This window comes from Hakea prostrata, chromosome 10, assembly GCF_041222555.1.
Source record: "Hakea prostrata isolate BN-2017 chromosome 10, UWA_Hpros_2, whole genome shotgun sequence".
In the NCBI taxonomy this organism is placed as follows: domain Eukaryota; kingdom Viridiplantae; phylum Streptophyta; class Magnoliopsida; order Proteales; family Proteaceae; genus Hakea; species Hakea prostrata.
The window spans coordinates 50,436,735-50,461,822 of record NC_142609.1 but is presented as its reverse complement, the minus strand read 5'-3'; the positions used below and the strand labels follow the sequence as shown (position 1 = coordinate 50,461,822).

The 25,088-nt window shown below is 39.2% G+C and overlaps 2 protein-coding genes across 7 annotated transcripts in view; one reads left to right on the top strand and one right to left on the bottom strand.

The window, feature by feature from the left end:
* Window positions 1-20,518, top strand: part of LOC149003807 (antitermination NusB domain-containing protein) — a 36,709-nt gene extending 16,191 nt beyond the window's left edge. For both annotated transcript variants that reach the window (XM_089138987.1, XM_089138986.1), the window contains 4 exons: window positions 4,156-4,210; window positions 4,373-4,460; window positions 19,133-19,231; window positions 19,341-20,518. In XM_089138987.1, the coding sequence (XP_088995113.1) occupies window positions 4,156-4,210; window positions 4,373-4,460; window positions 19,133-19,231; window positions 19,341-19,466 (368 nt within the window). In that variant the 3' untranslated portion in view covers window positions 19,467-20,518. The remainder of the gene's footprint in view (window positions 1-4,155; window positions 4,211-4,372; window positions 4,461-19,132; window positions 19,232-19,340) is intronic.
* A 1,100-nt stretch (window positions 20,519-21,618) lies between these two features.
* LOC149003806 (2-oxoisovalerate dehydrogenase subunit beta 1, mitochondrial-like) overlaps window positions 21,619-25,088 on the bottom strand; it is a 48,644-nt gene continuing 45,174 nt past the window's right edge. For 2 of the 5 annotated variants that reach the window (XM_089136826.1, XM_089136827.1), the window contains 6 exons: window positions 24,014-24,082; window positions 23,849-23,935; window positions 23,652-23,747; window positions 23,503-23,580; window positions 22,685-22,771; window positions 21,619-22,601 (listed from right to left, as the gene is read on the bottom strand). In XM_089136826.1, coding sequence (XP_088992952.1) covers window positions 22,566-22,601; window positions 22,685-22,771; window positions 23,503-23,580; window positions 23,652-23,747; window positions 23,849-23,935; window positions 24,014-24,082 — 453 coding nt within the window. In that variant the 3' untranslated portion in view covers window positions 21,619-22,565. The remainder of the gene's footprint in view (window positions 22,602-22,684; window positions 22,772-23,502; window positions 23,581-23,651; window positions 23,748-23,848; window positions 23,936-24,013; window positions 24,083-25,088) is intronic. The other 3 variants (XM_089136825.1, XM_089136829.1, XM_089136828.1) reach the window with 3 other exon arrangements.

Below are 25,088 nucleotides of genomic sequence, written 5' to 3'. Positions count from 1 at the left end.
TTCTTTTTTTGGTAACCAACTCGCCTTGATATTCAATTGCAGTAAATAAAGTATGTGGATTCATGTATTGCCCAGCTATTTATCATCGGAGCATTGTTAAGCGTATTTTACGTTATCTCAAAGGTACCATGGATCTTGGTTTGATGTTTTCAAAGCAACATAAAATGTAGTTGTTGGCATTCTCTGATGCTGATTGGGCAGGTTATCTTGATGATCGCAAGTCAATTGGAGGACTCGTAATTTTTCATGGTAGTAATTTGATCTCTTGGAACTCTTATAAACAAGCTACTATTGCATGCAGTAGTACTGAAGCTGAATATAGGTCTCTTGCTAACACTGTTGCCGAACCCACATGGCTTCAATCATTACTTACTCAAGGAATTACACATCTACCTTCCATCTGCTTCTACACTATGGTGCAATAATGATGGAGCTACATATCTCACCGCTAATCCTGTCTTCTATGTCCATACAAAAAATGTTGAGATCGACTTCCACTTGGTTGGGGATAAGGTTGCCAAGGGAGATTTACATGTTCAATTCATTCCAACAATGGATCAAGTGGCTGACATATTTACGAAACCCCTCTCCCATCAACGGTTTGCAATACTTGTTTCCAATCTCAAGGTGGCTCCATCGTTGTTTCGATTGAGGGGGTGGATTAGAGATAATATCTCAGCGTTGTCCCATGCGTTCAATGAGGTAAATTTCCAATGTAATCTTCCATCATCAGCATACTTATGGTAATCGTGCATCTTTGGAGCAGCACAAAGATGGAAAGCTAATCAGTACTCCTATTGAATTCTTGCCAAGCAGGAAATTGAATATACCAGCATCATTTCCCTTTCTTAGAGCAAGACAAACTTGGAAAACAGATCAGCAGTATTCCAAACAGGAGACTGACTATAAGCCAAGTAGCCAACATCATATCCCTTCAGAGCAAGATAAACTTGGAAAACAAATCAGCAATATTATTTTGACACCTAGTGAGATCTGCCAAGAAGGAAATTGGATGTAATTCAAAATAATGTTTAAACAGAGGAACCATCCCTCAGTGTAAGGAAATTGGATGTAATTCGAAATAATGTTTAAACTGAGGAACCATCCCTCAATGTGTACCTCTATGTAATGACTGTATACAGTCGAGATAAAGCAAGGACGTTCATTACTGTGTATATAGGTTGGATTCAACTAAACCACGTAAGCATCTGTGCTTCCTTCTCCCTCTTCTTCTTCTCTACGCTGTTGTTCTAGTATGGTATTAGTAGATCAGATGTCTACGGGTTCATTGCTCACTGCCATCATCTCAATCCTATCCGTGGAGCCTTCTCCTTTGTCTACCCCTGTTAGTCTTAGTGGGACATTCAATCAAACTATTTAGTGGGATGTTCAATCAAACTATCTTCTTTGGAGGTCTCAACTTTTTCCTCTTCTAAAGAGTGATGATCTCTTCAGCTATGTTGATAGTTCCTTAGTTTTTGCCCTTCTCCAACTGTTGTTGACACAAGCAGTTCCTCTACTGCAATTCCACCCACCTCCTCTGCACCTAATCCTGCTTGTTTACAATGGACTCGTCAATATCAATTTTTAATGTGCTGGTTGCTTTGTTCTCTAACACAATTTGTCCACATTCAGGTTATAGGATGCGCCTCTTCTTATGAGGTTTGGACCAGCTTGGGATGATTGTATTCCACACCATCTGGTTCTTGCATAATGCAGCTCCAACAGACAAACCATGGTTCCTCCATTATTCATGATTGTCTCTTTAAAAAAAAAAGAATCTGACTAATCATCTTGCTGCTGCTGGATGTCCAGTTGCTGATGGGGACGTCTGCCTTCATGTGCTAAATGGCTTAGGCCTAGAATATGCTGCCTTTCGTCACTTTAATCTCCACCAGTAGTATCCCTACTCCCTGTCACCTACAATAATTTACGTGGCATGCTTTTAACTCAAGAATTACATCTCAAACGTGAGATGGCTCTTCTTGCCCCATGTGCTAATGTTGCTACTGCTTCAAATGGATCTCCAGGAGGTGGCCAGAACTCAAGTGGTTCTGGAAATTTCAGTGGTCGCCGTGGAAAATTCTCTGTTGGTCTATATGGATCCTATTGCCAACAAGGCTCTCAATCTGGCCATTCCAATGGCTCTTAGACTAGTCACTCCCATGGTTCACCGACCTTTAACTCTACAGGTGAACTTTGTCAAATTTGCAATAAAATGGGTCACATGACACTTGGATGCAGTAAAATATTTAATCATGCATTCTAAAATGAGTATACTCCTACTATGGCAAACTTTCAGAATATCCACCTTCCTTAAGTGAATGTTTGGTTCCCTGATTCTGGAGGTATAAATCAGATAACATCTGAGCCGGACAATCTTCATGTTTCTCAACCGTATGCTGGCTTATATTCGGTTTCCTGTTTGGAATACTGCTGATGTATTTTTCAAGTTTGTCTTACTCTTAGGGAGGGAAATGATGCTGGCTGATATTCAGTTTCTTCCTTGGGAAGAATTCAGTTGGTGTGCTAATTAGCTTTCCGTCTTTGTGCTGCTCCAAAGATGCACAATAACCATGTGTGTATTGCTCCAAGGATTAAAGAGTGCATTGGATATTTACCTCATTGAACACATGGGATAATGCTAAGATATTACCTCTAATAGTCTCAAACTTAGTCAATGTGAAATTACTCCTTGACAAAGGCATGGTAGCAATTTACAAGGTAAATCATGGGATCTCAGTGCAGACAAGATATATAAATGTGTAGGTTAAAGTCAGCTGAATGCAACTTAACTGAAAGTGTCTTGCATGATGTCGACAATTGTATGCTTCCATTTTAGCTTGTCAATTACTGTTGAAGGGATTTGATAGAGGATTTGGTTTATTTGGGATTGATGGATAATGGCCATAACCAGTTCATGAGGCTCCCAAAATTAACAGGGTCTGGGGAGGATCAATATGAGGCCCTTATGCTTGTTGTCACAGAGGCTGTTTCTAGGACTTGAACTTGTGGCCGAACTTTTAGAAAGTGAGTACTTGGCCATCATGCCAAGCACGACCTTTTGTTGAAGGATACGTGATCTTAAGACCTGTTTGATAACCCACCAAGTTTTTCTACTTCAAGAAACACCAGAAGCAATTTTGAGTGTTTTTCAAAACAAACATTTTTATAGGTGTTTGATAAAACGTGCTTTTGGAAGCAAAAACAGTATCAACAAGCGTGTATCATAGTAATTGGAGATAGAGAAGATGAAGAACATGAACCCCTTTCACAAAGACAAGGGCTAGGGTTTCATTGGAGATGGAGAAGATGAAGGGGAACTTTGTTCACCAGAGATAGAGAAGATGAGGAATTGAACAATCCCTATCTTTTAGGGTTGAAGAAGCAACGAATAGAAGAGTTTTATTGTAGTACGAGAGAGTTTTAGCAGGGTTCTTATGTTTAGGATGTCAAATTCCATGAATTTCCCTCTCTAAAACTGTCTCACTTTGACGGTTAAACCCAGCTCGAACAACTTTTGCTTTGAGAGACAGACGCAACAACAATTTGTTGTTGCCTCAAAAGTGTTTCTCAAAACTGAAATTTTCATAACTTTCAATTTATGTTGCAAAAACCAGTAGAAACAAAACAGTTCTATCAAACGGCTGTGGCCAATTTTTTTTCTTTTTCGAAGCATGAAACACCAGAAACTGTTTTTCAGAGTTATCATATGGGCCCTTATATTCTTTTTATTGGGAGGACAAAGGTGTGCTGTGTTTTTTATCCAGGTTACCCATGATTTGAACATTTTTCAGTCTCTGAATGTGTTTGTGAATCATCTATATTAGCAGAAGAGTTCTTTCTGAATCTCATTCTGGAAGCCAGTGGCCAGCCTCAACCTTCACCTACTGCAGAGGTTTATCTGTCTTTGAATGTAACGAAGAGAAAAGTAGCCCATTTACATATTATATTTGCTATTGTCCAAAGTGGGGTTGGTCCATCCTTCAAGCTTTTAGCATACTAGTTACTTCACATCAGTTACCCTCTTTGCAATCTATCTGTATGAGATTTTCTGGCATGATGTCACTCAAAATCTGACAATGTAGGTTATATTGTATTGATTTTTTCTTTACTGCATGAACATTAACCCTTTAATTGTTCTGTGTATCTCAGAAGCAGAAATCCTCTCGGCTCCTCCAAAGTTGGTTTACAGCAAACTAGTTTTACGGTATGCTTCATGGTTAAGTATTTAAGATTGTTCACAAATCAGAAATGCCAATAGTTAAAACTATCTAGTAGAATGCTGATGTTAGTTCCCCTTGGATGGTAAAAGGGGCAACAATCTTGCAGATTTTTGGTTATACTAACTGTGTTCTTCTTCCTTTTGCAGCTTCACAAGAAAACTTTTGGTTTCAGTTACTGAGAGATGGGATAAGAATGTCCTCGATATTGACAGTATAGCTCCTCCAAATTGGAAGGTGCATACCTTGAATTATGGATTTTTAAACCTATTATTTTCTTTATCTGCTTATCAGCCAACTAAATCAACCTTCTGATTCTACCAACATATGAATCTCCTGACTAAATCTCGAAGATCATGGAACAATCGTTGTTGATTTAAACTCATTATTTAGCTATGTAGTCTGCTGCTAATAATCTATCTTATGGTTCTGGCATTGCATACTTACATGTTGCTTCTTCTATTGCATTTGTCCTTCTGTTTTCCCCATGATATTGCGACAGATATATGCTTGTTGATATCTAGGTGTACATTCTTGTAATCATGGAATCATCACCATCCTAAAAAGAATTTATGGAATAAATTTTATTGATTTTGTTTTACTTTCTTGTGGCATGTGAACTTTTAGCTTGTTTATATTTGATTTTTCTTCCATTAAGTGCTATGTTGTATTAATCTTTTTATGAGAACTGAGAACCCATAGCATAGCCATGCATGGAAGCAAGTCTTGGTTTCCCAGAAGTCTGAGACGAGATGAATGTTGTCACACCCCGCCCGCCGGGCCCGGTTAACCGCCCGACAACCCGTGGGTGCGAACCGTCACAGGATCCATGGTTTTAGTCTATCAATAATAATAAATACAAATACAGATAATCAAGAGCAAGAATAGTGCAATAATTAATAAAAATGTTAAAGGAGTCCAAATACTCCAATAAATATTCAAGAACGAACGAAAGAGGGAAAATCAAGAATCAAAAGTAATATCGAGTTCAGCGGAAGCAAAAAGAATAACTAAATAATCTTCATCTTCAAGAGGCTTCATGCTCTGCAAGTTCATGTATCACTGTCTGTGCCACATCAGCTTCAAACGAGAAGGCTCTTTCATACGAATCATCCCCAACTTTCGACGTTGTGCAACCATCTGTACAGTTTATATAATACATACAATGAAAGGAATGAGTTCCAACGAACTCAGTAAGGAACAAGCAATTCTCATATATATGTCAATACAATCCACGAATGCACATATGAAATGATATGGATGATATGCAGAAATATGACTGCTACTAAGATCTAACTATGCAAGTCTCTAACAGCTGACATGCTTTAAGATATACACCAGCCCTCCTTTGGGTAAGTCTCATCACTCTGATCCGGCAAGGACTAGTTACCTCTCGTAGGGATCCTGGGCAAAGGGGTAAGTCCACACCGGCTCTCAAAACCGTGGTGGGGGTTAAGTCAACACTCTCTCACCACGACCATTGGCAATGAGTACTGGCGCATGTCGGAGTTTCTAATCCAATGCAAGGTCATAATGGTAACATACTATATGAAGTCCAGATACTTCCCCTATGGCACCAACCAACTCGGTTCAGTATCCTTCACAATCTAGGAGTGTGAATCCTCACGGACTGGCTACCTCTGTTGGACTCCACTCCTTAACCCTATGGTCATCCACATATTATTGGGGCGGATGCTCTCATGACTCCTCGCGACACCCGGTCCGCTCATTGGACGTCCATGAGCCCAACCCTAACATATGCAACCCTACCATTACATGACCAATAGTGGACCACTGAGTCTCCGCACGGACTGGTTACCGCTGTTGGATGAAACATAGTCACGTCACCATTGTCACTGGTCACCGGCTTCAATTCCCCTGCCGAAAGGGTAATAGCATGTGGGGTACCTACCATGCAATTCTAGACTCTCCTAAGTATGTCATCCAGTAATCATGATAGTGCTGGAGACATCAGCAGGCATGTGTCCCATTCCACAGCCTTCTGATATCCCAAGCCAAGATATCCCAATGGAATACCCCTTCCATCACAACTACACTACAATCACTCTTTATCATACCATGAACAGTTGTGCAATATCATGAAAGATGAAGTACATCAAGGAATACCACAAACAGCAAGTGTACAATAAGATTCACATGCTTTATACAATTACAGCAAGTTACATGATCAAAGAATAGTAAATAGAACAACAGAATCATCAGGTATATGTAATTGCATATAAATAAGAATGCATGTCCTTACCTGTAATTATGTAAAATCCTTCTAACTTGAAATCCAGAAACTATTATAAGACTTTTACTTGAAACAGAGAACACCTAGGCATAGGGTTACAAGAATATATAAGAGTCAAGAGTCAAAACAAATCCAAAATCAAACTTACACAGACACTGGAAACCGGCCAGTCGCTTGAGCCGGTCGCTTAGGTTGAGCGACCGCCACTAGTGACCGCCCCAAAAACAGAGAGTTACAAATCCGAAACTCAGGCTTCTGATCATCCGTTTTCAATCCGGATTTCGAGTGATCATGGCCAAAGTCTCGAATCTAACACTCCAAGAGACACTAGGTGAAAAGAAACCTAACAATTATCATAAATGGATTACCCATAAATTTTCCCCTTGACTAGATCCATCCATTAACAAATGCAGGGATTCGTTTCTGAACAGGATCTCATCAAGAACATTGGAAAGGGAGTACAACAAATCAAATGGGTAACCACTAACAAAAAGGGAATGGGTTCAAATCAATTAGAGGTTAAAAGAAGAGAATTGCAGATGGAGATTCATTACCTTAATCAGAATCACCAAGAATAGAAGAGAAAAGGTTTTATATCATTAACAGCACTTCAGACCTGAATCCTGCACGATTCCACTGCCGCCTAATTGCCCAAAATAACAATCCCGAACATAATAATGCGTTAATAGGGCGAGGGATGCTATTTATAACGAACAGGGGGCAAAAGAGGGCATTTTCCCGCAAGCAGAACCGGGCGGTCGCTTGGTTCAATCGACCGCCACTAGCAACCGCCCCCATGTATATTGCTATACAAAGGTGCTTTGCTCATGGGGTTGAAGACCGAGTACAACCTAACCCAAATGAAGACATGGGGGAGATCATAGTCCGAAAAATAAATCTCAATAGGTCAATAATAAAGGGGTTAGGGTTTCATCATAACATATGGCTCTCATGAAAAGGTTATAATCATGGAAAGAGAGGGAATGATTGTTATCAAGAAAATAACAAGAAATCATAGGAAATCTAGTTTAGGTTAATAGAAACATTACCCATGAGGTTTCCCTCACATGGAAGGTTACAAGAGGTTTCCAGAAAGATCATTCAAGGGTTAGGGTTTCAAGGAATTTATTTGGCTAGGGTTAAGATCATGATGATGATCATAGATCTCAAAGAATAGGATGAGATCATGGAATAGATGGTTGCAAGAATGCATCATCTTCTTCCTGATCTCAATCAAGAACAAGAACGAAGAAAGAATAATTAGAAATCCTAATTAGGTTAAACATGGATCATGAAGAAAATATAGTGATCAAGTTTAGGTTAACACAAATATCACCCAAGGGAAAGAGAAACGACGAATCAAGATTCACCCATGGGAAAGAGAAACAAAGAATGCACAAAAAGTGTTGGGAAGTTTCCAATAGATAAAAGAACAATAGGGTTTCATATATGGTTACCTCTCATGAGAGTTGGTTACCTCCCATGAGAGTTACCCATAATTAACTCTCACAAAAACAACCCAAGATAGATAAAGGAACATCTCATTAGTATTTTAAAATAAAGAATGGAATTAGGAAGGGTCTACCAATGAGAGAAAATAAGGTTCTCAATTAAAGTGAAGGGAAATAAATTCAAATCATACAATTAGGGATTTACTAACAAGAATCCGTGTATCCCACAAAAAGACCAAGGAGAATAAAGATTCACCCTTAGGGCAAGGAATTTACAATCAAGAAAGGTTTTGGGGAGGGTCCAATGAAATAATAGAAAATAGAAGGGTTGCCAATTGTTCCAAGGAAAAACAAGGATCAACTCCTCAATCATGAGGACACAAGGGAAGGTCATGGTAATAATATGAGACCTTCCCCACAATCATAAAGATAGGTAGAAAATTAGGGAAAGTATCATTAAGAGCTTTGGTGGAATCAAATTCAAGGATCATCGCCATATGGCTTCAAGATCATAGAGTGAATTGGGGGATTCACTCTAGGGTTAAAAGAATTAAAGAAGAGGTCATTACAGTAGTGTAATACCCTTCTCATGATCAGAAAATCAGAAGTAGAGAAGAAATAATGAATTAAAGAAGAAGCGAATTGAATACCAACCTTTTAGAAGAGAAACCGCTGAAGAAACCTGAACAGATACTTGAGGATCTTCCTTGACTTCGAAGGAGAGGATCTAGGGATCTTCCCACGTTCTCCCAAGGCTTAGAAACAGATTGAGAGTGAAACACATGGAGTTCCCCCTTTTAAATAGCACAAAGAGTTCAAGAGTTACTAGGGTTTCACCAAACTGACCAAACTGACCAAACTGACCCTGTTGGTTGATTGGTTGCCAAAGAGGAAGTTCAAAGGTCGATCCCACACTATCTAGAGGTTTAGAAACATGGTGGGAATAGTTTACCACGAAATTAAAGGAAATAAAGCTTTTGAAAACCTTCAAAACAGATATTTACCAAAATGCCACTGCTTGGACAGCTTGTTCAAAAATAGGGATTTAATGGGCCTAACTTCAATATTTTTGGATGGGCTTCTTTCAACACATCATACTACTTACCTAGTATGGAGGGATGTCTTCAAACCAAGTCCAACTAAGCTTTAGGTCCATCAATCAAGTTCTTCTTCACAAATAAATAGTTCAACACCAAATCAAGTAAGGTTTCCATAAGGAAACACCATCATCAATATCCATGGGTTTTGGGTCAAACACCATATCTTCTACTGAGATGGCCCACAAAGACATCTTCCTCATTTTGGGACATTGGACCAACTCTAAGGGAAAGGTCTGACATGGCTTCCTAAGATTTTAAAAGATAGTAAAACTGAAATCACGGTCAAACTTCGAAGTCAACATTAACCAAAACCTACTTCACGCAAAACAGATCGGGTTTCCGGGCTAGATTTGGGCTGGGTGTTACAAATGTAGTTCAAGAAATACAAGGTTTGTTGACAAGCTTACACAATATTTTAGAAAATTTGACAGTTCTGCCAATGAACACCGTGGTTTGACCAATATCAACCAACCACTCCCTGATTACTAGCAGTTGCCCCTTCTTTATGTTTCCTGTTGTCAAAAAGATAAAGAGAAGTAGGGAAATGGACAGCCTCTTCATATTTGCTATTCCCCCACTGAAGAGGATACCCCCCCCCCCCCCCCGAAAAAAAAAAAAAAAAAAAAAAAAGAAAAGAAAAAAAAGGAGAATGGAAAAGGGAGCAAATTGAAAGAAGTTGATGTCTTTGTAAAGGAGACTCCAATGAGAAGAGGAGTGCTAACACTTATAGCCCTTGGAGCGGGATGAATACTGAAATGGCTCATTTAAGGGCTTTTGCGTCTAGCTTAGTTTGAGAAGACTTGTTAACATGGATGTAATAGACATTCCCAAACACCTTGAGTGAAAGGGATAAAGGAATAAGAGGGAAAAGGGTTTCCAGGAGATTTGAACCAAGAAGATGAGTAGGCATGCGATAGATTTAACAGCCAGCAACAAGAGGAGCATCAGCTTACAAACTTTAAGAACTTGCATGCCAAACAAGAGAACTCAAATGGCCTTGTTTAAGTGCCTTTTTCTTCTTCTTTTCACTCAGCTACCTGATGAGGACATTAGTCTCAGGTGACAGTTTTGACTATACCAGGGATGCCAGCATAGAGATCAGCCCACAGCAGCATCTGTGTTGGTCGACGGCGAGTTTGGAGGCTACCAGATAGCCAGTCCTGTGGTTCGATGAGGAGCACTGCGTATAGGCAGTTCTATGGGTTTATTTAGGTCTAATTTGATTCTTTTGAGTCCTTTGTGGGTTAGTTTGCTTTAATTTGGTCCAATCTTGGGTTATTTCAATTTAATTGGGTTTTGGGTTGATCCATGGTTATAATTAGTCCATGGGTTATTTTCACTGAAGTGCACTTTGGGGTTTCTGGTTTATACATGAGTAGTGAGTCATCTAGGGTTTCTTTTGGGGTTTTCAATGTAGGGTTGGCTGCATTTGGCTTTTATTTTTTTTAATTTTTTTCTTGATAGAAGGCATTGTACTTGGGAATAAGAAGTTATTTAATGAATTAAAATCAGATTTAGAACCTGTGCAAGACGTTGTTATCAGGTCTTCTCTCTCTTGGTGTCACCCCTCTCCGCCTCTCTCTCATGGTAAGTCTTCTCCTCCACTGTTTTTTCCCTCTTGTGTGAATCTGGGCCCTACCCTCTTCTTTCTTCTGTCTGGCAGTTCTTATTGCCAGTCTCTTCTTCTTTTTTCCTTCTCTCCTGTCTTTCCAGTACGGCAGTCCTTCTTGCCAATTATTTATATTTTTCTTTCTTCTCTAATCTCTTCCTTCTCCTCGACAGCCCTGCTGTCCCACCCATTCTTTCCTGTATCCCTTCTCTTATCCTTTCCCTGCCTTTCTTATGGTAATCTGCAGCTGCATATTTTTTGTTTTCTTCTAATTGTTCTTTCTTTTCTTTTTCTGTTCGACACTGCATTGCTGCAGTCTTTTCTTTTCTTTTTTCTGTTTGACTAGGGTTATTTCTCATTGTTGTTTGCTGCATTTTTATGTATGATCTTGGACTAGGAGAGCAAGCTTTCTTTAGGAATTTGTGATTAGCAATGCCATGATTCCCATCCCCATGTTTCCCTATGTCTAGTCATGTTTGTTAGTTTAGGGCAGGTATTGCTATTTACTTTGCTATGTTGTCTAATTTGCATGTTTATCAGATTAGTAACTGCTGCAATTCCCTCTTTTATTTGTTACTTTCAAGTAGTTTCCTGACTTAAAAAGACTTGTAACCAGCCCTTGTTGGTCACCTAGTTTCTAGGGTTCCCCTTGCATCACTACCCCCCCTTTTTTTTTGTTGGGGGGGGGGGGGGGGAGGTATTGCTATTTACTTTGCTATGTTGTCTAATTTGCATGTAGATTGGTAGCTGCTGCAATTCCCTCTTTTATTTGTTTCCTTCAAGTAGTTGCCTGACTTAAAAAGACTTGTAACCAGCCCTTGTTGGTCACCTAGTTTCTAGGGTTCCCCTTGCATCACTACCACCTTTTTTTTTTTTTTTTGGGGGGGGGGTTCTAACACAAACAACTTATCTATGATGCATGGTTAGTTAAAAATTGTCCCCCCCAAAAAAAAGAAAAAAGAAAAAAAAAAAGAGAGATGCTCACCACCCTAGTTATACCGAATAATTTGGTTCCTAATATTAAGGTGGGTGCAACTCAATTATAAAGAAGTTTATACAAGTGGCATAAATATAAGTCTTTTGTTTTTGTTCGAAGGGTAGGATAGGAGGATCTCAGGATCCTAGTTTCCTTTTTCGAACTTTCCTTTTTATTTGTTTCCTGTTCTACTTGTAATCGATGGACTGAAGATCCTAGTGAGTTTCCTATATAAATAAAGCATCGACTGTAGGAGGCAACACAAGGAGTAAGGCCTCCTAGCTTTTTTGCTAAAATTTCTTCTTCTTCCTCTCGTTTTCTGGTTTTCCTCTTCTCTATTCTCCAATGAACATGGTATCAGAGCAGTAGGTGCTCTTGACTACCTTCATTTTGAAGTCATTAAAGTTCATAGACATACCTGCAACACTTGGAGACTCATCTCTTCAAGTTGAGAGGTTCTTAGGGCTTGACTTCAGGGGTGGCAGCACTTGAAGCTGCAACCTTTTGTTGTTTGAAGAGTCGATGGAGTAAGAAGCATCCAGAGCTCCGTTTTTGGCTTTGTTTCTGATGGAAGAGTGGTGCACAGCATCGTGTCTTCGTGAGAACCCTGTTTCTGCAACTTTTCGGTTTGTTATGAAAGAAATTTTGAAGGATTTGGGTGATGAATTTGATCCTGTTTGTTGAAAGCATTGATTGATTTGCTTAGAGCATGATATTGATTGATTTTTTGATGGAACACCGATCAATTGAAGACTGAAGTGTTGATTGATTTAATCTTATTTTGCCGTGCATTCTGCCTGACCTAGGTGAGGATCAATTCAGTTTTTAGCCTATTTTTGTTGGGCTTTGGTTTGGTTCAATTGATTTGAAGTTGCATGTTGGTCTGAATTTCTGGTTCAGGTTTAATTTCATTCCTGTTCTAATTTTTGGTCTTTTAAATTATATGGTTTAAATCTGCATTCAATTTCTGGTTCTAAAACTTTATTCAATTTGGTTCTATCTTCTGACCTATTTTTGAGTTGAAATCTTTGTGATGGGAGAAGCTAAGGTTTGAAATAAAAATACTATGACAGAGGTGTTATCCTCTTCCTCTTATCAGCTTGTTGAGGATAAACTTGAAGGGGGCTAGTAATTTCCATCGGTGGAAGAAGATTGTTGGAGTAGCGAGTCTTGGGAGATAATAGCAAGACCATTTGACGGAAAAATTGGATACTTCAGACCCTAATTGGGAAATGGTGGATGCCCGTATTTTGGGGTAAATGTTGAACTCTATAGAGAAACATATTGTGGAATTTGTTACCCATATTGATACAGTCATGGAACTATGGGAATATTTGAATGTTCTATATTTTGGTTAAAACAACCTATCTTGTATGTATGAGCTATCCCAAGAATTCTACATAGCTGACTGGACCAGTATTTTGCAGATTTTAGGAGGATATATGAAGAGTTGGGTTCCATATTTCCTATCACTTCTAATGTTATCGAGATGCAGAACCAGCGTAAGCAACTGGCTGTGATGAATTTTCTTGGGGGACTCGGGATGGAGTTTGATTCAGTAAGATCCCAAGTCCTCAGTGGTGATAAAATGCCCTCTTTATCTGTACGGTTCTCTGAGTCTCTGAAGAGAACTCCCATGATATTACATCTAGTGACACATTTACACTTGCCATAGTTGTTGCTACTGGAAAAAACAACCCTTACCACCTCTCAGAAGTCCACAGATACACCAGTTAGGACCTATTATCACTGTGGTTGGCAGGACCACATTCAAAGATTTTGTTGGAAACTGCGCCACTTTAGGGTTTTGGCGGCGGCGGTCAACCCTGTTCACATTAGTTCTTCCCTTCTTAAAAGTTTTTATCTCTTGATGAATGTGCTGATCAAATGCTCCTGGTGTGATTCTCTGGAGATGTCTAGTATGAAGTTGTCCTCACTTGCAGTGTGAAGGGAGTAATAAGTGTGTTGCTGGTAGTACTATTCCAAAACAAAACTCTAGGAAAGTGATAAGACAAGGGATGAAATCTTCTAGTGTATGAGCCTCTTCTCAAAGAACCAAGGGAGTATGATGAAAGCTTCATGTCCAAGGTTAAGAGCCATCGGTGATACCCTTGTAGTTCTTCTAGTTCATCATGATTCCATAGTGCATTACTGATTTGATTCCTCCAAGATACCCTTTTAGGTCAATGGTGGGTCTATTGCAGCGTCGACTAGAGGCTATTGCTTCTCCAATACTCATGGGCAGCAGCTCTTTCAATGTCAAGGGTATGGTGATCTTCAAGTAGAGAAATTGCTTTCTTACCTTTAGCTGGTGTTGTTGCTTTGACCATGTCCCTGTTCTTCTTGGAGGCATTCTCTAGCTTTGTTGTGACCTTGTCTTCAAGGGCTAGGGTCTTCTCCTAGTCTTACACAATTTGGACCTTTTGGTCTCTTTGGAAATCCTTTGTGATTACTTTAGAAAGCATGGGCAGCATCACTTGCTATCTACTATCTCATCAAGGATCCTGTTGGCTGTGCAAGTGTCTTTCTTCATCAAAAAGTTCTTCTGGGGCTGCTTCTATGGGTAGACACTGTACTTCTTTTGGAGGAATTAGTTGGTGGAATTTGAGATTGTATCTTCCCTTATTTAAGGACACTCACTGGCTAGGTGATCCTTATTATAGTAGCTAGGGTTGCTGTAGCTGGTGTGGCATGTCCTCTTGTTGTCTATCTTAGGAGGTTGTGAAAAATTTGAGGGAGGATTGGTGGGGAGTCGACCCCTCCTATGGACAGTACTTTGGTGGTGATGCAACTCTTGGTCATAGCCTCGAAGGTAGTAAGACGCAATGATCTCTCCTCTAGGGTGGGTGGGGAGTAATGATGAGATCTTTCATTGCCTTCAAACAAAGGTTTCTTATACCTGAATTTGGTGATGTGATTACCCTTGTTTCTTTCTCCAGTGTACCAGTCCTTCTAGTTTCGTCCATCATAATTTGCGAACTTTTGGGGGAGATAGTGAGGTTGTTGGTGTTGCCCAGTTTGGTGGTCTGGTGGGAAGAATAGGTTGCTCAAAGTTTCAAACATCTCTTGCCAAGTGTTAGGCTCATTACCTTCTGTTAGTTCCCGAAAATATCCAACCGTTATGAACCGGTTTAATAAGTGAACCGGGTTAAAAAAAATGTTTGGATCAAAGAAATTGGTTCAAGCCTTAGATGAACCCATGTTGACTAGGCTGATTGAAATCAAAGGAGGATGTTGCAGTTGCAAAAGTTTATAGTGGTTGCCTTTCTCTTTTCCAAATTGTTTGGAACTTATCTAAAAGTAGTTATAGGCAGTTGTTGATGGGTAGTTAACCTTGTTTTGTATAAATGCTGGATGTAATGTACTTGGAAGGGATAGCCACTCAATTCAATGACAACTTCAACACTAATCTTCTTTATCTTTGTTTTTCTTCTTCCTTAGTCATAGCTGTAGTGTAGAGATGGTACAGGGTTGCTGTTAAAGAGCCCCACGAGTTTTTGTTGTTTCTCTGAAGAAGCATCAAAGTCCTTGATACACCTAGGCGGAGAGAACCTTGCATAGCCTGATTGTCAGATTCCTTCGGGTTAGTCACTGGCCCTGGCACGCTAATGCATCCATTGAGTTTTCTTGTGCAAACACCTTCATACCTTATTCACCTCCTTTTGTGATTCTGTTCTCGGGTATATCAAATCAGCTGATTATATGCAAAACCCATCTTGCCATTCTCTAAATAATAATGCCGACCAAAATAGCGACCATGATCATAGAGCTACTCGTAGAATACCTGAAGGTCGGTGAGACCAGCATTATTTCCCAACTTGTACATCTCTGGAGGTCTTTGTGGTTGCCATATCCCTCTATAGATACAATGATGAGACAGGATGTAGTCTCTAGTTGGTTCCTTCATGGCTTTGGCTACTACTGTTTCATTTATGATGGTACTAGGGTTTGGGTTGGTCCGATTGGGCTGAGACTGGGAGGGAAGGTCACTAGGGTTAGGGGGATGGTGTTCCTCAAGTTTGTGACAGATCTAATGATTAGATTGCTATCGATCTGACCTCGGAATTTAGGTCTACGAAGAAGTCCGAAAATTGCAGAAAAATGAAAAGGGGTGATAAGGTATTAGGGTTTGGTAGAAACTGCAGCTCAGATACCAAATGATGTGAACCCAATTTTAGGGTTATGGTTTCTTGGAAAGATGCCTAAAATTAAGGGTTTGCTAGAGTCTTCCAGCAAATAAATTTAAAGTCCTATGGGGAATAGATATATGGAAGAATAAGGGAATAAACTAAGGGTTGTTAGGGTTTTATCAAAATCTCTATGGGTTAGGATAATCAGGAAGAAAGGTAAAATTAAGGTTTCAAAAGACTTGGGTTTGAAGAGAGATTTTATGATGGATATGGGTAGGGTGTTTGAAAGGGATAAGGGATAAAAATTAGGGATTGATCAATATGGACTGGATGTTTTCTTTCTTTTCTTTTTTCCTCTCCTCTTTTATTTATTTTGTTTATATATTTTTTTTCCTGTTGCAGCAAGGAAGAGAGGTAGGGAGAGGGGAGGCCGAGGAGGTGTAGGGAGGGCGGGAAGGGTACCATGGGGTTGGGGGGGGGGGGAAAGGGGTCATGGGGGTGGGAGAGTGGTCTGGGACTGTCATGGGGGCCTGGGTTGGCTGCTGCCAAGCTGTGGCAGCAGGGGGGTAGTTCTAGGGTTGCAGTGGGTGGGGGAGGGGAAGAGAGGCTTGCATAGGGTTGGGAGAGGGTCTCTCTGTCCCTGAATTGGGAGACGGAAGCTGCTGTTATGTTGCTGCATTGTTTGCTCAAGCTCAGGAAAGACAGAGACGAGTTTAAATAACCGCAAGGTCCTAGCCAAATAGGACCCTGCTGCACCTTCCTTGGCTGCAATTCTTGAACAAACTTTAATAATCCAGACTTGAAGAATTACAAAGAAAGAATAGGTTTTTTATTAGTATTTATAGAATATAACCTACTCAAAGTCCATGACTCTTTAAGTAGGATTCCTTTGTAAATTAGGATCCCACCACATTAATCTCAATTGACCAGATGATAGAAGGTCTAATGCACTCTTAATTGATACGTGTGGAAATAAAATCCTAATTAACTAAAACTCTAATTGATGCATGCCAAACTCTTTTTAATTGAAAACTCTAATTGGCATGTGCTGGAATTAAAAGGAGCTAATGAGTCAAGGACTATTATTTAACTCAACCTGGACTTTCTAACTAATGAAGCTCTTCAGAAAAATAAATAGAAAATTATAAAAATAAAAATCAGCAATTATTTAGGGCTGGTTTTGACCAAAATACCCTCTTTAGGGTTTATCCAGCCTAGATGGGCCCACTTTAGAGTTTCGGCCAAGGGGGGGTCGACCTGTTCACATCACTCTTCCCTTTATTTATGGGTTCCATCTTCTTTGTCTCTCTCTTGATAAGGAATTATTTATTCATCCCCAGCCCCTCACACTCCCCTTCAGGGGGGAAAAAAGGCACTGGAAATGCTTATAACTGAGGGTTGACTTCAACTTGTTATTTCATTGCTACAAATTTAAGGGTGATCTTTGTTCTTGTGTGACACTACCTTGAGTGTGCTATGTCCTTCCAATAGCAAAGAACCTGGATTGAACTGTAAAGTGTTTTTGAGGGCTTTTCTTTTGTCAGTGTCTATTATCTAGTAGGGCAGTGTGGTTTCTCAATTTACTAATTGGAATTTTCTGTTGTCTGGCCTAACAATTCTTAGGGAGTTCTCTTTGCCTTTGTGTCTGACATGCTTTTGATCATTGAATAAATCTTTTCCTGGTCACATCCAATCATTAGAAATGAAAAATGACAATTCAAAGAAATTCCGACTTAGACAATATATGGTTAGTTTTTTGAAAGCTGAAGCTCTTTGATGTTGTGAGATTATGAAGTCCCTTAAAATGATTAAATTATTGATTCCATTTCATTCTTTTTCCTAGACAAATTATTTAAGCTTTTGCATTTCAGATTTCTGAAATTTTTTTTGTATACGTTTGACTCTTTGCAATGATTCCCATTATTTGAGCTGAAACAGGCCTTTTCGGTTGCCTTATTTTGCCTCCTCAACTGGGCCCTCTTTTCTTTGTGAAAACAACCAGAACAACAACTATTCAGCCTTATCCCAGTTAAATGGGGTTGCCTTTGCTAGAATTTGGCCAATAGATGGTCAAATCAAAATTGGATAGAGGAATATAATTGAATTTTGCTTGGTAGGATAAAGGAATATGGTAGTGAACAATTTAATTCATGATTTGGGAGATGATGTTTTCTTCCTCAGTTTTGGTTATACACCTGATCCACTAGGAATGAAGAGTGAAAGTGCGAAATCAAGGTCAAACTCTATGAACTCCTAATTCCTATAGGGTAGGTAATGTAATACTGTACTTCAGTAATTGAACTAGTTGCTAGACAAGATCTTTTAACAGAGAATGAATTCCAAAATTGAAAGGTTATCTGTAGGTTATCTATAGCACAAAGTCAGATGGGAAACAGAGCTAAGACCTACAGTGATATCTTAACGGTAACTTTAGAATAACTTTATGACAGTTGGGTGTAGGACAGAATTGTAAATTCACAGTAGGGGATGAATTATAGATCATATAATTGAACTACAATTGAGTAAAAATCACCAAATTGAGATGAGCAAGATAACTTGGAATTCTAATGTCAAACAGATGGAGATTTCTGATTGGCAACTGAAAACAAAAATATATCACTAAAATGGATGTCTTAATGGATGAAGTGAGAGAACCATAAGAGCAACAAAAAAACATCCAGGCTTCACACCATAAGGTGGATCAATTGGAGTGAATAGCATACCTTGATCAAATACATGGTTTCTCGATAGAGAAGAATGACTTGCAAAAGCGAATATTGACAATTCAGTGAGTAGGGTGCCCAATCCTCTTACATAATTCCTTTACATAGCCAACGTAAAGACTTGGAAATCAAATACATCAACCAACTACTAGCTAACATTGTTTCAACTACCACTCAACTCTTGGAAAACGAAAGCTCATTTGACAGCAGAGTTCCTTTTTTTAACATTGTAACCTCTTCTATTGACTTCTGAAACATTTCCCAGATTCCAGTTCACATGGACTGTGCGTGAGCTTAGACTTAGCCCATGAAGACCATATCATGTGTGCTGATCTAACCCTGCATGAAAACTACTAGCCCAGTGATTAATCTGCATCAGTAGGTTGATGATTTCTGTACTTGGAATGAGTAGCCAGATGTTGCAACGCAATACTTTTCTGTATGCAAGTACCTCCAGATTGTTGCCAATCTTTTTCACCTCCATTATGTTTTAAATGTCTCTCTGATACCTTATCTGTAATAATATGGATGACCATAATTTGCTAATGCTTCCTCCCCAACCCAACCCAACCCCCCCCCCCCCCCCCCCAAAAAAAAAAAAAAAAAAAAAAAAAGAAAGATAAAGGAAAGAGCGTTAATAATGCTTCTCTTCTTCAAATGCTGTAGAAAGAACCAGCAGCAAGAATCTTGGAGTTCTGTATTCTCCACTTGGCAATGGCAGAAATTACTGTTGTAGGGACACGGCACCAGATTGTCATCAATGAGGTTAGTTCCACCCCTCTGCCAATCCCTTCACAAGACTTCTTTTGCCTCTTTTAAGTACATCAGTTTGGTTTATTTGATTTAATTTATATTTATTTGGCTAACCATGAAGGCAATTGATCTTGCAAAACGGTTCTGTGATGGGACTGCACCACGTGTTATCAATGGTTGCATGAGGACTTTTGTGAAAGTCCATGTTGGAACAAATACTTCCCAGCCTTTAAAAGCCAGAAGTTGAAAGTAGCTGGGCTGGATGGATGATCTACACCCATGTATTCTAGAGTTACAGATTCAAGTTTCAAATCACCCCCCACTGTAGATTATGAATTGCTCAGATGCCATCGGTGCCTTTTATATGTTACCATGGAGATGCTCGTGTGTTCTTTTTTTTTGCCCAAATGCTCGTGTGTTCACAAGGTAAAAGAAAAGTTGAAATTTCATTGATTAACTTTAGCCCCTATGACTTTTCAAAAAGAGGTCTGCCAACTAGTAATCTATCTCCATTCTTAAAGTAGAGATCTTTGGGAATGCTTCTGTTCCTTTTTGGTGAAGACGGCATAGACTTTATGATGTTTTATAGCCAACCATATTTAGTTGGTATTCGACTTGTATTGTTGTGCCTTTTATCAATTGGGTACAATTATAAGCACCTGTTAGAGTTTTTACCGGTGGCCCCTAAGTGGGAGTGAAACTCTAGACTCTCCCCCTTAAAAGTGAAAATGATTACTGGCGACTCAATTCCAACAAATTGGAAAATTAGTAGTTACCCAGTGTTAATGAGTAATAACCTTGATTCTGTTAAGAAATTTAAAATTTGAATGTGAAATGATGTTAATGCCCTTTAAGGGGTGGTATGACCATATTATGCCCTCATATTAAACCCTCACCCATCTTTCTTCTTCCACCTCGTCAGAAACCTAGTGCTGGAAACCACCGCAGCCCTCTCGTCCAAAATTACAGAGGAAAGTGAAAAGATAATCAATGCACATGCTGAATGAAGAAAAGGAAGAAACAAAAGACAACACAACACTACCCGCTTCTCTCCTACGTAATCTGTACAGCACAACAAACTCTTTACTGTGATTGGTGAATCGGGCGAGGAAAAACCTTCACATTCACAATTCGAGGGAGCTTCTGTGCATAGCTTGGAGCTTTTGCTAACCTTTACATTGATCACCATTTCAATCCCGCTAGACACTAAATCCTTCTGTAGATCTTTCTACTCTTCTGTTATAAAAAAAAAAAAAAAAAAAAAAAAAAAAAAAAAAAAAAAAAGAGAAAGAAAGAAAGAGGGAAAACCTATTAAACGCCTTCCAGGTTCGTCAAAATGATTTTTAGTGGAAATCAAGATTTGATTTCCGATTGGGGGTCTTAAAAACACTCCTGCAACCAATTATCTCTAAACCAGTGGTGCTGGGTGATTTCTGGCGGTGAAGGGGAAAGTGGGGCAGATATGGTTTCCTGTAGGGGGAGGAGTGTGGTGGTTTCTAGCGAGATGTAGGAAGTAGTGGGTGAAGGGAGAAGTTCACTCATTTAAGGATTGGGTATAGGATGACACCTGTTAGGGCATTACCGTTATTCTGTTTTCAAATTTAATTTTTTTTTAACATAATCAGGATTATTCACTAACAGTTGGTAATGAGTAATTTTTCAATTTGTTGGAATTAGGTTACTTTTTCACCTAAAGGGAGAGGTTAGAGTTTCACCCCACTTAAAAGGGACCACTGGTAAAAGACTCTTTTCTTTTTTGATGAAAAAGAACTTAGAGCATTTTTTTTCATGAGAAATAAAAAATGTCATTAATCAAACGTCCGAGAAACATACTAGTGATGACTACATATTAATCCATATGGCATCATTTGATTGCAAGATAAGAAGGGAAAAAAACCATGTAGGAGACCCTCTTGTAATGGAGTGGGACCGTGGGAGAGAAAGAAAGAAAATGAAAGTTTTTGTGAAAAATTTGAAATTGTAGGTCTCATTTTTATTGTTATCCTTCTTTCTCACTAAATCCCATAAAAGTATAGAATTCTTAAATGAGATAGGGTGAGAAAAGTGAGATGTCAGCTGCAGTTCATTTTCCTACCCCATTAAACTAACAAATCATGCTTTGAAATTTTATCCAAAAATTGATTTTTTTTCACCCTTTTCGCCTTATTTCACCCTAAAACTCTTCAAACAAATGCACTCCATAGGTAAGTCTGGATAGGCCGCTTCCTCACTAAAACAAAATAAATGTGGTTGATTTTTCAAGAAGTTTGGTAGAGACGAGCAATTGAAAGAAATGAGTTGGCCAAGGGCTGCCACTGTAGAATTTTCCGATATGAAAAAATGAAACCGCTTGTTGAAATCCTTGATACATAGCGACTGCAAGATGTCTAGCTGTTTAGTGTATGCTACTTGTTTTGAAAGAAATTGACATTTTTGTTATGGAGCTTTCTTCTTCGAGTGCAGTATGTATGACAAATCCTGTAATGACGAGGAGGTAATTAATATTAGTAAATTTTGTCCAATTTGGGTCCCTATGATTCGTTTCTTGGAAGGGGAGCGCTACTGAGGCCAGCACTACCTCGAATCTGCTTGCTGCATGAAGACTAAATCAATCCCTTGTTCGTTCTACCCACTGGCAACCATCGGAGCGACCTTACATTACATTAAACTGAATGTTGGTCGCTCGAAAACCTTCTGGGTTTGGCTATTGGAAATTTGGAATAGCCAGGGGATGCTACTAGTCACTTTCTAATTTCTATTTGCCTGCCTTTGGTTAGGGATGCGGATATCAAGATTCTCTCCCTTCCGAAGCACAAGTTTTCGTTTTCCTCATATCCAGATAGCAAGTGACAATCGTGACTTAGTAACAATGCTTAACGGTAAAGGCCCCGTGAAAACTCTTCCATATTCTCAATGATATCAGCAACCTGGCGACATCTGTTTCTTCACTTCATTTTGAACATAAGACATTCTGAGATTTCTTTTTTGTTTCACCCCCACCCCAAAAACAAACCAAGACCCGGGGGAAGAAACACCTCGCAGGTTCTGGTCCAGCCAAAATGATCAGATTCACATTAGATAATATGATTAATTGTAAACAACTGTAACTAGTTGAGAAGATGCATTATTAGTTCTTCTTTATTTTTCGTACAAAGTTCTGGATGGAACCACATCTGATCGATGACTCACATGCTGTAACAGATTAAATACACAGTTAAAAGGGACTGAAGGTAGTGCAACAGTATATTTCCAATTTTTATGTTCCCTTCCATCCGGGGGCAATGCATTTATAGAGATGGCAGTTCAAGCAACCTTACATATGTGACATACACGCAGAATTCTTGTTTTAATAACATACAGTAGCCTTAATTGCATCCAAGATCTGCGATGAAAAGTCAAGGAGCATGTCATTCCAGAGTCATTGAACAAATTCACAAGAAAATAAGAAAGAGGATTGAGATCAACCTTGTTCTTCGTAGGCATATAAAAAGGTTCAAATACCAGAGGGAATGGAGTGTCAAGACCGCAAACTCTGGCTACAGGTGCTTCCAACTGCACAAATTAGTGTTGGTTCTCAGTGTTTTACTAGAAATGAAGCTAAATATGGTAGAAAAGAATCCCAGAGGTAGCATAGTTCTGCCGTCTGGTGGCAATCAAGACAGACACACATAAGTTCCAGTGTCAGTCGCATCCTCCAGAATATTATATATTCTAAACATCAGGGGTTTTAAGGATACGTCTCTTTTGGTCTTCTAGACTTGGAAAATAATGACATTAGGTACACCAATCAGGGTAATATATAGATATTTTGAATTAAATCAGTTTCACTGCACAAAATTTCCAACTTCCTATCCATGACCATGTGAACATGCATGAGTTATCCTACATGGGCTGTGAGACTTTTATTTTGGGGTGAAACCCCACACGTAATCTAGACAAAAAAACGAATAAGAAAAAGAAAAAGATATACGTTGACATGTTGTATACCATGAGTACAGCTTATGATAAGCTTCAGATGTAATGTATGTGCAAACAGAAGGATCAAACAGTGGGAAGTTTCTACACGACTTTGGAATAATATATATGTGTGAAAGACTCAGGTTATAGATTGACCTGTTAATTTAGCCAAGACATCACAACTAAAACCATACCTTCCCGAAGACAAATCAAGATGTAACTAATTAATGTCATAAACCAGAGGATGAAGTATAATGACCCCTGGTAGTGTAGTTCCAGAATATGAAAGAAACAACCAAATTGGGATTAATGATGCCTATGTTTACCCTCAAGAAACACCGCTCAGTAATGGATGCAGAGATTTCAGCACCAAATCCTCCAGTTGCTGGAGCTTCATGACTAACCTACAACAAAAACCAAAACAACATGGTTAAAAGTGAGAATTGATGAGCTTATACATAGCTCTAGTACTTACTAGAAGCTTTCCAGTCTTTTTGACAGAGGCTTCTACAGTTTCTTTGTCCCAAGGTATCAAAGTTCTAAGGTCGATCAGCTCACAAGAAATTCCATCCTGCAAAAGTTCACTGTAATATGAGAATCACAGCATTTCAGTTGTTGAAAATATTGACGACTTGCTTCATTCTGAATCCACTTCATGTTGAGACCACTTACTTTTTCAGCATCAACACAGGCCTGTTCCATGACTGAAAGCTGGGCACCCCAACCAACAAGAGTTATGTCCTTACCCTCACGGATCACCTAAGGGACTATAGAGCATTAGGTGGTTCCAAATGATATTAAGTGCTTATTAGCATAGCATAAAAAGCTGATTCATACCTCTGCTTGGGATAGTGGCAACACGTAATCATGCTCAGGGACCTCTTCTGATGCCAAGCGGTAGAGCCACTGAAATATAGATTGGCATTAGCGTGGATACAAGAAGCACTGGAAGCAAGAACAGGGCCAGGGCAATAGGGCATGACATTTGTGCTTGTATAGCTCTTTTCATTCCTTTGCTCATCTTCTCCCCACCCACATGCTACAATGCCTATAATGCAACAGCTTAATGCAACAGCATGATAGCCTGGTAGTGTTAAAAAACGGAAAGACTTCGACAACTAACAGAGATTCTAATAACATTTTGTATCCCCACAGTTCTTCAGCCAGCCTGAACTTTTATCTCCCTTAAGATTGCTTTTCCTTCACCTATTTTCCTGTATTTACTATCGTGACCAACCATAAGGAAGACTACTTACCTTTGCTACTTTGTTTGAAGCAGTTACTTCTGGTTGTGTGGATATTGTTAGAAAATAGATGCAAAGGGCAGAATTGGAAGGAAAATATATCTTGTGGTATAGTGCCCCCGGAGGTTTTTGGTTGAAGATCTTGAGTACATTTAGGACTCATTCGCAGTGCTTTATTTCTATTGCAAGTCCTCAGTTTTTATTCCATATATATAAACAGCAGAAGGTACCTGGAGTTCCTCACGACCTGGGTCACGTCTCCCATATTCCTCTCTTTCTCTCGAGCTCTCTTCTTTCTCTGTTCTTCTAAATTAGTAAATAGTAACATGGTATGAGAGCAGCTGTGCTAGGGTCCTTCCGTTCCTTCAACAAAGCCTGTTTTTCTTATAGTTCTTCATGACAAGCTGCTGGAGTTTTCTGTGCATCAGGTTTGAGGGCATTCTACAAATTTTATTGACTAAGAGCAGCACCTTATGCTGGTTTCTGACTCCTGGTTGTGAGACTTGTTCAAACTCAATGCAAAGAAACCAGGTCTCTTAATTTCGGATGAAAGTTAAGTGGAATTTGCTTCTGTCCAGGTATGTTTGCTCAGATTCAAACCTAGTGTGTTGAGTTTGGAAATTGTTATAGATCAAACCTAGTTTGCTAAGTCACGGGGACCGGTTTTT